At 41.2% G+C, this 12,051-nt stretch overlaps 1 protein-coding gene across 3 annotated transcripts in view; it reads left to right on the top strand.

The window, feature by feature from the left end:
- The window catches only part of ILRUN (inflammation and lipid regulator with UBA-like and NBR1-like domains), a 50,424-nt gene that overhangs the window by 18,673 nt on the left and 19,700 nt on the right, over positions 1 to 12,051 (top strand). For all 3 annotated transcript variants that reach the window (XR_004645377.1, XM_034767426.1, XM_034767428.1), the window contains exons 2-3: positions 3,333 to 3,487; positions 8,612 to 8,809. Coding sequence is in view for 2 of the 3 variants with exons in the window: in XM_034767426.1 (XP_034623317.1) it covers positions 3,333 to 3,487; positions 8,612 to 8,809 (353 nt within the window). In the remaining variant the exon portion in view is untranslated. The remainder of the gene's footprint in view (positions 1 to 3,332; positions 3,488 to 8,611; positions 8,810 to 12,051) is intronic.

Below are 12,051 nucleotides of genomic sequence, written 5' to 3'. Positions count from 1 at the left end.
TACTTTTCTATGTTACTTTCATTTTCTGTTTAGTCTCTAGAAATTTCCTTGAATCCTCCATTGGGTGGGCCCAAGCATTTAAAAAAACAAAGCAAAACCCAACTCTTTGTGTGGAGTGGGGGCTGGCAGGCAGGTAGGGTGACCAGACAGCAAGTGTGAAAAATCGGAGCCTATATAAGAAAAAGACCCCAAAATCAGGACTGTCCCTATAAAATCGGGACATCTGGTCACCCTACAGGCAGGGAGGGAGGGGTTGTGATACCTGGACACACTGGGACAGCAAGTCTGCTTTTCAGCTTGCATCTTGTTCAGTAGGTTTTTTATTAAATGCTGCAGCAGACTCTGAATTGTTTCCCAGTGGCAAAGCAAGCTGATGAAATATGACACAGGGATGGGAAGAGACTTGGCAGAGGGCCTTGATGCACAAATAGCCCACTACCCTCTGAAGTATGCTTACAGCCAAGCAAACAGAAAACAAAATACTACAGGCTGCTTTCAGAATTGCTGCAGAATTTTCCCTCAAAATCTGTCTTTTGTTTCCTTGTTTTTTTCACCTTAGTGCAATGGTTTTATTGCTTGTGTGCTGCACACTTGGGATCAGACATTTTAGGATGTCTGGAGATTTATCTCTGTGTGTTTATGGATGGAGCGGAGGAAGTAATGCAGTAGTACCATGTCTGGCTACGGTAATATCTTTAACCTTGGGTCAGGGTAATGTGGGGAAGAAATTTCAGTGAAGACTGAAGTCTAGATCATGGTGTTAACCGGTTGAGTGCACAGTAACCTTTTGGCACATATCCAGCGTGAGTTATGTAGATCTTGTTCAGTGTATAAGCAACAGGCATCTGATGATGTAAAACCAAGCATTTGTCTTCATTTATTGGCTAATGTGACATGCACCCTTCCTGTAGCATTTGACTGAGTGGCTGTTTTAAATATAGTCCTATCTTTCCTAAGTAGAAAATGCCGAGAGTGGAATAATAGCTTATAGTATAAAATGCATTGATTGTGTGTCAATGAAAATCTTGCATGGTGGCTATTATGATCAGTCTGCTCTGTGCTAGGTAAAACCTAACAGTAGTAATAAAAAAAAAAAACCTTAACCTGTTTGACTGCCTAAAACTACCTATTATGTCCTGCAGAACATTCCTCCAGTGTCACCTGATGCATTGGGTACATTCTCCATGACTTAAACAGGATGCACGTTAATGCAGCAATGATTGTGGCTAACATGTATTTATACCTAAGCTCTCTTTCCCCTCTTCCCCCAGTCCTGATAGCTTCTATAGACATACCTAATTTTCGTATAAGATAATTACTACTTTTACCTTAAGCAGTTAGCTAGTATTGGGGGGCGTGTGTCTAGTGGGCTGTTTCCATTATGAGGGGAGATTGATGATGGGTAACTCTTTGCAACCCTGTTTGTTTAAAAAGAGCATCAGAACAGCCATACTGGGTCAGACCAATCGTCCATCTAGCCCAGTATCCTATCTTCCATCAGTGGCCAGTATCAGGTGCTTCTGGCAGTTGGAAGTTTAGGAACACCCAGAGCATGGGGTTGTCCCCCTGACCATTTTGGCTAATAGCCCTTAATGGAGTTATCTTCCATGAACTTCGATAATTTTTCTTTGAACCCAGCTATACTTTAGACCTTCAAATGTTCCATGACTGCGAGTTCCACAGATTGGTTGTGTGTTGTGTGAAGAAGTATTTCCATTGATTTGTTTTAAACCTGCTGTCTATTAACTTCATTGGGTGACCCCTAGTTCTTGTGTTGTGCAAAGGGGTAAATAACAGTTTATCATTCACTTTCTCTACACCATTCATGATTTTACAGACCTCTATCAATTTCTTAGTCACCTCTTTTCTAAGGTGAACAGTTCCGGCCTTTTTAGGCTCTGTCTACACTACCACTTACTTTGGTATAACTGTGTCGCTCAGAGATGTGAATAAGCCACCCCCCTGAGTGACCTAAGCACCGATGTGGACAGTGCTATGTTGGTGCTCGTTGGGAGTGGATTAATTAAGTTGATGGGAGAGCTCTCTGTCAGCTTAGAGCAGGTGCAGCTGTGCCACTGTAAGCTCTCTTATGTAGTCATAGCCTCAATCTCTCTTCATATGGAAGCTGTTCCTGATCATTTCTGTTGCCCTTTTTTGCACCTTTTTCGATTCTAATATACTTTTTTTTGGTGATGAATGTACACAAACTCCTGCTTCCCTGAACACATCAGAAATCAAACAGGAGGCAGTTTCTTTGCTTGCTGCTCCTAGCCTCTCTTCAGTCACTCTACCCAAAAAGCCCTCTTTGCTTTCTGTCAGGGTCATGCTGCAAGCGCTTCTCTTTCTGTTTCTTTGGCTTTCTGACAAGCTTCTCTTTACCTGTTCTCTGGGTAGTTCTGCTTACAGACCCACACATTCTACACCAAACAATATCCAGCCCCCTTGCATTTGCATTCTGCTCCCAGTGAAACCTCTCTACTTGCATAGGTCAGCTTCTGACAGGCCTTGTATGTGGCCTGTGTTTTTGAGTGGTTGCTCCTATGGACTCGTTTATTTTAATCTAAAGAGGAGCTTAACTGCTTGAATGAGGGGCAGCTGTTACACACAGCATCTTTAATAAAGCTTCACCCAACCTCCATTGCAACAGTACCTTTTACTCAAGGATCTTGCAGCACTGAAAACTCTCACAGTGTGCCCGTGAGGTATTATCTCTGTTTTAGATGGGTAAACTGAGAGGTTAAGTGACTTGCCTGAAGCTCACAATAGTGTAGCCTGGAATTGAAGCTAGGAGTTCTGAATCCTCATCCCATCCTTTTGTCCTTTCTTTTGAAATTGCTGATGAAATTAAGTAATTTCTGAAGTATTCACTATGGCTCTAGAGGCCATAACATTGAATGGTGCTCCAAGATGTGTGTACTGCTGCAGGCTTCTACCGTCATCTGATCTATTGCATCTTAAGTACACTCTGTCTGAAATAGATTATAAGCACCGTGGAGCTGGGACTGTGTTCAGGACTGAGTATGCTGACAGCAGTAAATAAATAGGCTCCTTGATTGGAATTCCTGCCATTCTGTGTATAACCATGCATCTTGAAAGCAGCAGGGCCTGTATCATAGCGATCCAGCAATTGAGTAATCACGCATGTGATTTTTGTGCTTCATCCATCCCACACAGCCAGAGGATCAGAAGACCTTGTACTCCAAAATTAACCTAACGGAACTAATGCACCTTAACTTTTTTGTTTAACTTTAAGAGATGGAGTATATAAGCCCTTGAGAGTGACCTGATTCAACTGGTCTGTACTTAAGGCTGCATTCTGTTTTGCTTTCCAGGAACCTACAAGCAGCCATTGGAGCCTACTATGACTTTGAGAGTCCGAACATCAATGTGCCCTCCATGTCCTTTGTTGAAGATGTTACCATAGGAGAAGGGGAGTCAATCCCTCCTGATACCCAGTTTACAAAAACATGGAGGATACAAAACACAGGTAAATGGGGGTACATCTTTCCTTTTTCATTGAACTGAGCTGGAAACTTGATTGAAACAAAGATCCACTTGTTTAAAATGATCTTTTGTTCCGCAGTAATAAAGTTATTCCATATCAAGGTGTTAATGAAGGGGGAGGCTTTCAAAGTCACAAGGGGCAGCTAAGTCCCCAAATACCATTGAAAGTCAATGGTAGTTAGGTGCCTACCTTTTTGGTGCCTTTGAAAATGTTCACCTTTTTGGACACTGACGTTTGGGCAAAATGGAAGCATGTTATGTTGACAGGTGGGGAGCTGTAATTTCTGTCTTATCTACTGTAACTCCCCGAGGAAGCTTAGTCTGGAGATGTTGTAATGCCAAGGCCTATATATAGGTTAGAAAGAAAAGCAAATGTGATGTGATATCTGCTTCCAAGCCCCTTCCTCTTCTCCCTTCCTCACTGTCTTTCCCAGGAGGGTTCTTTTGTGTTGGAGGTAACATGACGGGATAGAGCCAGATGGGGTCTATATGGGTTAAGAAGGACCTTACAATCTTTTTTTTTTCAGTCCCAGGCTCACTTCAGCAGTTTCCATCCCTCTAAACTGGATTGATATTTTCTGTTGTTCCTTTCGTTAGTACATAGTTTATTGGGTGTATTTACTTTGAGGTCTGTGTAAGAACAGTAGCCTGGTAGCACCATTGTGTTTATGGGGATGTTCGTTTTCCTGTACAGACCTTCTGTTTTGACTGTTGGATATCCTGAACATTTCAAACTCGGAGGACAAGGAATTTGTGATGCAAATTCTCAGTCTGAAAGTAAAGCCATGCGACCTAGAAGTGGTCTTAAAATTGTTCAGTTGTTTCTGTTGATGGAATTCTTTATTCTTCTACTTCTTCTTCTATCCCTATGCTGTATACTTCACTTAGGAAGGCGTATTTAATTGGGATGATAGTTGTATTGGAACAACTCTCTAGGAACAGATTTAGCCTTGCTATAGTGAATGGAATGAGTGGTGCTTTGGAGCCAGATCGTACACGACCGAAATCAATAGCTTTGCCACAGACTCCAATTGGAGCATGATTAGCCTTTGCATGGGGACAGTGTTATCCAATATTCTGATTCAGACAGATGCACGTGACCAGCTACGGTGTTCCGTGGTCTTTTGAGTTCCCGTCTCTAACTACAGAGTTTGCCAAGTAAAGATGAAATCCAAGGGCAGTTATTTTCTTAGGTATTCATTCAGTATGGGATTTCTTATTTTCAATCTTTTCTCTCTCTTAAAAAAGGCTCTTCTAATCAGAAACTCTTCCAGCAAGAGGATGGAAACAGTTTACCTTTAAAAAGGGATATTTTTCAGCAAATTAACTCAGCCCATTTAAAATCAGAATTGTTTTATTTAAACTCCTTGAAACTCACGAGCAGCCAGTATGTTAGAACTGCATTTCATTCGTTTGTGTGTGGTCTGTACACTGTCCCTTCAATTAAATGTGGGACACTTTATAGAACCTATGAGAGTGTCAAGAAATCAGTGGAGGTGATGCGACCCTGAGAAGAGATGGTGTAAGCTCAGACTAAATTACTCTGGGCTGTGACAGTTGCAATTCTATTAAAACTGTGTGAATTGTGTGAAATTAGGAACAGAGTAATCTTGTGGCAGTTCCTAAAGGAGAGGATGTGATGCAAGTTTGTGGAGACAACATTCCAGCGTGAGGTGAGCCAAAACAGTCAGTGAGTCTGAAGTGGGGCCAGGCAAAATAAACTCTCAGCGCTTATCTACTGAGATGTAATTACAGGAGGAAAATGAGATCCGTGGTTTCAAAGGGAGATAATACTTTGTCCTCGAGTGCTGCAATGACCGTCTGTCGTACGAGTAGTTAACCTGTGTATCTGAATTTAATTGTCATGCTTTTGCTGCTTCTGTGCAGAATGATAGCATACCAAGGACTAATGTTCTTAATCGCGTGTGAGCAAATTACAGCTGTGTTAAAAATCATAAATGACTCTTCCTGCCACGGAACTTGGAGCACTGTATAGTAATATGCTAAACATTATAAAACAAACGTTATTAAAGCCCAGCATCCTAAAAACTTAGACTTGGATACAGGACATATGGGCAAGAAGTGTGAGGTAAAGATAGACTCAACACTTTGTAAGCTGGCGATCCTATGAAAAAACATCTATTGCAGAGAGAGGGTTTAGGTGTCGTATTGGACTTCCCTGTGTATATTTGGTGGCTATTTGGGTAAAATGGAAAGGTAACTGTGGAGCACTTTATTTCTAATGTGCAAAACTATTTGGCAAATCTGTACGTTTACGATGTATATAATATATGGACAGTTACTGTCAAATATGAGACATTCTTGACAAGTGATGAGGGATAGATCCAGGGGAAACAAGTTTTTCACCTTAGCAACCGCCACGGCAAAGGCACTGTAATCTTCTCAGCAGTTGAGGAGGAGTTTCCTAAAAGTCCTGGTCCTGTCTAAACTTCAGAAACTTTCAGGATGAGGCTGGAAAATACTAGCTCCAAATGAAATCCCCATAAGTGAGATCTACTGTTGACTGACAGACTTGTTTCCAGTAACTAAAAACCCTTTGCTTCCCTGCCCTCATTCTCTTGTTTTTTTTCCCCTTTGTTTTTATGGTTACGTCTTAAAATCCCTCCCACAAGTGACAGATGTGCCTTCATGAAAACGTGGATTTTCAGTTTCTTAAATTTTTTTTTCTAGATACAGTGAATTTTATGTTGTCTTTAAAATTTGTTTCCCTTCCTAAAGTCCTTGGGTCTTGTAGGATGTGGGTAGGGAGTTGAAGTTAACAGTTTCAACTTAGAATTCCTTGGTTTTTGTGGCTTCCTGTCAAAACCAAACTTTGTTTTGGCTTCTACCAGGGCTAAAGCATTACTTTCTTTTGTAAATTTTGGCTATAACAATACTTCGCCTTATCCACAAAGGCCAGACTACACTGTTACAACTTGATTTAGCTTCAATCCAGGTTTTTGTGGTGGTGGTGTTACTGTGCAGATTAGGCCAGTGGCTTACATTTAAAAATATTTTAATTAATATTTAGTATCCAAGGACTGGAATGTTCAAGGTTAGATCTTGCTAGGTAGATGCTGAAGTGAAGCCAAGATTCTTAATGATCCTGCAGCAACCCTTGATTAAATGACTTCAGTTCTAAAACATGGAAAAAAACAGAGCGAGGCATCGCTTTGAGGGATTTGGTGTGGCAGAGCTGCGTTCTGTCTGATGCAGAGAGCAGAGCTGTTATGTACTCAGTTGGTTGAACAGGTCAATTAGAGTTCTGTAAGCATGTAGTTCTGTTTATGAATAAACTGGTTTCAGGCAGGGGCTTTTTGCCTGTTATCAAAAACTAAGGTCCAGTCCTCCTGCAGTGTGATGGTCTTTTTGCAGGCTAGCCAATCTTGTTTAATAGCACTAAAGAATCACCCCGATTCAACAGACTTACTTTCATCTCCCAGTCTACCTCTAACTGCTGCAAGCTCCTTTGGACAGTTACTGCAATCTGTCATCTCCCGAGAAATGCATGTACTGAAATAGGACACAATCATCATTTTGTTTTAATGATGCTTATCAGCTATAGCACTATAAGCACATGGCAAACTTCAAGCCATTAAAACTGATAAAAATCACACATTATTTAAACCAAAACCATGTTGCTAGGCCGCACACCCTTTCACACACAAGTCGTCACGCTCCATAACTCCCACACATCACAGCATAAGGCCTGCTAACCACTCAGATCTTCCTTTTCCAAGGATCCCCAACCTTCGTGCTGTTTCTAACTGTAGCTGGATCCAAAGATAGCTGCCCTGATCCCATTCCAACTATCCCGCACTGATACTTCCTCAGTTGATGGTTTTCTCTCTAGGTTCAAACCCCACAAATCATGATTCACTGCCATGCCCTTGCTGCAGTACCTTCAGATAATAGCCGACTTTATGGAAGAGTCTCTCTCAAGGAATGCTCCTACAAAATGTCGCTTGGTCACTAATACCTGTCCAGAGTTGCCATCTCAGCACAGGCTTGCAATAATCATATATGTCTGTCCAAGTTTCTCTGCAGCCCATGGACTTCCCTAAACGGCTCCCATTAACTTAGAGCAGGCAGAATGCAATCCCTACAGCCCAAAGACCAAATTTCTCAGTCCAGCTCGTATCACATTCTCAGAGCAAGAGAGTATCCAAATGCCCTGTTGACACTGATCTTCACACACCCACCGGAGCCATGCTCTACAACTCTTTCAAAGCCATTCTTCTCAGTTTTTCTCTCACCATCCCCTCCTCTTTTGCTGTTGCATAAAACTGCTGCATCTCTCCTCAAATGAGCTGTTGCATGTGCACCAAATACCACTTTGTGCCATTCCTTCATGCTATACAACATCAGTCCCTAGAACGTCAATCTAAACTTGGATCTCAGTATATGTTGTCAGAGTTCAGCCACCCCATCATGGAGCTGGGAGGGGCTCACTGCAGGAAGGAGAAATAAAAAAATATAGAAGATGTTATTTCTAGTTCACAATTTTACAAACAGGGAGCACAAAAGCATTTGCTCTTCCCAAGACTGCCAACAAATTGAAAAAGGAACATGCCCCCCCTGGAGGAAAATGTCTTGTGTTTCTCCTATTAAAATATTTTCAGCTATGCAATGGGGGCGGGGGGACAAAAACAGTAAAATTAAGATGGAAAACTAGCTGGTCATCTTCATTGAGTGCTATATGTGTCCCCAGTATGGCTAAAGTGCAGCTGAATGTGTCATCACAGGTCTCACTCAGATATGTTGATTACTGTTGGACTTTGTTAAACCACTGCTCTGGGTTTCTCAATTTTTAAAGGACTTGTGCATATTCTACAGGTCTTTCCTTTCAGTTGGTCATGTGCTGGAACAGTTATGTTTTGTATGAAAATCTTTCTCTCCCCTTGCTGTTGTATGAGAACTAGAAAATTTGACTAGGTTGGTATCTGTTAGCCAACTTGACATCTCCTTGACTGTTTAACAGAGCAGTGTAACTAATTTAATAAAATGTTTATCTACTCGAGCAGGCACTTGCCAGAAAAGAAGCCGATGTGAAGTCGCTACAGTTGCATTGTCACTGACCCTTTAATACCTTTTTCTACTCAATCAGGGACAGAGGCATGGCCCCCAGGGGTTTGTCTTAAGTACGTCGGGGGAGACCAGTTTGGCCATGTAAACATGGTGATGGTCAGGTCGCTAGAGCCCCAGGAGATTTCAGATGTCAGCGTTCAGATGTGCAGCCCCAGCACAGCGGGAATGTATCAGGGACAGTGGCGCATGTGCACTGCTACAGGACTCTATTATGGAGGTAAGTTATTCCTCTCTTTGCAGTTCTGTCTTATTTGTAATGCTCCCAAAGCATACAAGGTAGGAGCCTTCATCCTTGTATTGCTGTTGGCCAAATACTTGCTTGTATCTCAGTCACCCTCCTAATATCCAAATGATGATCTAGAGGTACTGTAACTTTTATTCCTGTGTGTTTTAATGGAATAGCTGCCAATTCAGCACCTCCCTCTGGCAAGGTGTGAGGAGCACTGGGCATTTTATTGTGATGGTCCTTGGTATATGTCCTGTGATAAGTGCTGTCTTCAGCATCCCAGGCGGCCAGTATGTTAATCCTGAAGTACATTCAGATTGCATTCCCCATGTTTGTACTAGGAGTAGGAAGATGCAGATCTATCAGATCCAAGAAACTAAACATAGAAAATGAAATGGTGAAGACCTATGAGTTGAGCTAGATTATTCCCTTGGGACCAATGCTGGACTGTTCTCTCTACTTGATCCTTCAGGTTTTTTCCAATTCAGTTTTAAGAGTGGAACAAAAGAGTTTGCACCAGTTTTCATGGAAGACTATTTTACAGTCTAATTGTCCATATCAGGAATTTTTTTGCTCAAGTGAGAGCTGTTAAGTGCTCAGCACTTTTGAAAATCATGCAGCTTAGCTAGGCACCTAAGTATGGACTTCGAAGTCTAAGGGTTTATCTAAACTAGGAAGTTGTGCTGATTTTACTATACTGGTATAATTAAAGTTACTCAAATCCTGCCTTCCTTCCCCCCAGTTTGGGTGCAGTTATAGTAGCAGAGAAATATTTTACACTGCATGGCTATTCCCATAGCTGTTCCCAACTATACTGATTCAGAATGATCTGGACAAGCTGGAGAAATGATCTGAAGTAAATAGGGTGAAATTCAATAAGGACAAATGCAAAGGACTCCATTTAGGAAGGAACAATCAGTTGCACACATACAAAATGGGAAATGACTACCTAGGAAGGAGTATTGTGGAAAGGGATCTGGGGGTCATAGTGAGTCAACAGAGTACCCCCTGTTGCAAAAAAAAGCAAACATCATTCTGGGATGTAATAGCCGGAGTGTTTAAGCAAGACATGAGAAGTAATTCTTCTGCTGTACTCTGTGCTGATTAGGCCTCAACTGGAGCAGTGTGTCCAGTTCTGAGCGCCATATTTCAGGACGGATTTGGACTAATTGGAGAGAGTCCAGAGAAGAGCAACAAAAATTATTAAAGGTCTAGAAAACATGACCTACGAGGGAAGATTGAAAAATGGGGTTTGTTTAGTCTGGAAAAGAGAAGACTGAGGGGGAACATAAGTTTTCAAGTATGTAAAAGGTTGTTAGAAAGAGGAGGGAGGAAAAATTGTTTTTCCTTACCTCTGAGGATAGGACAAGTAAGGGCGGTTTAGGTTGGACATTAGGAAAAACTTCCTAACAGTCAGGGTTGTTAAGCACTGGAATAAATTGCCTAGGGAGGTTGTGGAATCTCTATCACTGGAGATTTTTTAAGAGCAGGTTAAACAAACGCCTATCAGGAATGGTCTAGATAATACTTAGTCCTGCTGTGAGTGCAGGGGACTGGACTAGATGACCTCTCAAGATCCATTCCAGTCCTATGATTCTATGATTTAAGGCTGGTCTACGTTGCAGTTATACTGGCAAAACTTAAGTTGGTAAAAATAAATAAATAAATGGGTGAAAAAAATCATACCCTTAACTAAAATAGTTAGCCCAGTAAAACCTAAATGTAAACTAGCCCTAACCTCATGCACCTAGTTTTGGAAAACGTGGCCTGTATTTGGAAAGTACTTAAAATAGTTTGGACCTCACCTAAATAATAAATAACCCACTGTCGTCTTCTGCAGGGCACTTCACTCTTTTGAGATTTGCACTGAACCTTCACTGATACTAACGGTTAGCAAGAACATTGCTAACAAGATTTTCATGATTTTTTTTTTTTGACAGAGTGCCCTAAATGCATGGGGTCAAATGAGAAATATTACCACCATGGGACAAAATAATTATGTACATGTTTATTGAGAACTGTCGGCAGATCCAAGCTTTCTTTGAAGGGGATGTAATTTATACCTGAAAAGAGAGGACTGCTTTCTCTCCTGCTTTTATTTCAGTTCAGGATGTCTACATAACTGCAGTTGTCTTTGTTGTTGCAAAGCTATGTAACAGCATGTGATTTTTATTTTTAAAGGTCATTAGAAGTAAAGTGTAGGGTAAAGGTTATAAATCTTCTTTATTTGCTTTTTTCATCTATAGCTCTTCCTGATATTTACATTCCTCAGTTAGAAACATAAGTGGTGTCATATCAAATGAGATCCATCAAGAGTGATAACTTGCTTCCAAGGAAGATCCCTCCCCATAATTTATAGCCAGTTCAATGTTGTACACAGTGTGTGGAATTCTTTCCTGATCCCTCTGCATGATGGGATGGTGCTCTGACGCATGGTTTGATTACCCCTATTTTAGCTGGGATAACTACGGATGATGTTGGTCATAAAATTACTAATGCTTGGAATGTGGGAGTAATTTTATTTGTAGAAGCATTCTTTTGTCTTTGTTTCTCCAAGTGTGGGGCATCTAGAGAGGAAATTTGCTTTCCTGTGGTGATCTTCTGCATATACCATATTTTTAGATCCCTACTCATGTATTAGTTTCTTCCCTGTTAGATTTTTGAAATGATATGGTGCTTTAATTCCCTTTCTTAAATGGTGGTAATGGAGCTGACTGTTACCAGTAGGTGTCCTTCCAGATATGTGCAGCATACCTAATTTTGACTAGCTCTGAATGTGTGTGTATTGGGAGGAGAATTTTGCCATCCCTCCGTTTCTCTCCCTCCCTAAACCCACCCCCAAGGTATTAAAACAATCATTCCTCCCTCAAGAGGATTGGAAATGGCTTCCTCTGGAGTGCAGTGCTACTTAAGAGCATTAATCAGAGGTGTGTTTTGAAAATAACACAAAGTGCTTCTCCTGGGACTAAATGTGCTACTTCCATAGCTCTCCCAGCCCCTCATGATCTAGGGAGCTCCAAATTTGAATTCAGATGATCCTAAACCACTGGGCTGGCATTGAGTTTCTGAATTTTTTTGGCTACTTAACTTGCAAGTCACATGCCTGAGACTCTTAACCCATGAATGAAACTGTATTAATGCTAATACAAAGCCATAATAATTGCAAATAAATTGTGCCAGTTGGGTTGGGAAAGGCAATGAAAGCTGGAGTAATGGAAATAATGATTAGTTTC

Source organism: Trachemys scripta, chromosome 4 (genome assembly GCF_013100865.1).
Source record: "Trachemys scripta elegans isolate TJP31775 chromosome 4, CAS_Tse_1.0, whole genome shotgun sequence".
Classification (NCBI taxonomy): domain Eukaryota; kingdom Metazoa; phylum Chordata; order Testudines; family Emydidae; genus Trachemys; species Trachemys scripta.
The sequence above is the reverse complement of the archived record's forward strand: the minus strand, read 5'-3'. Positions and strand labels throughout refer to the sequence as shown.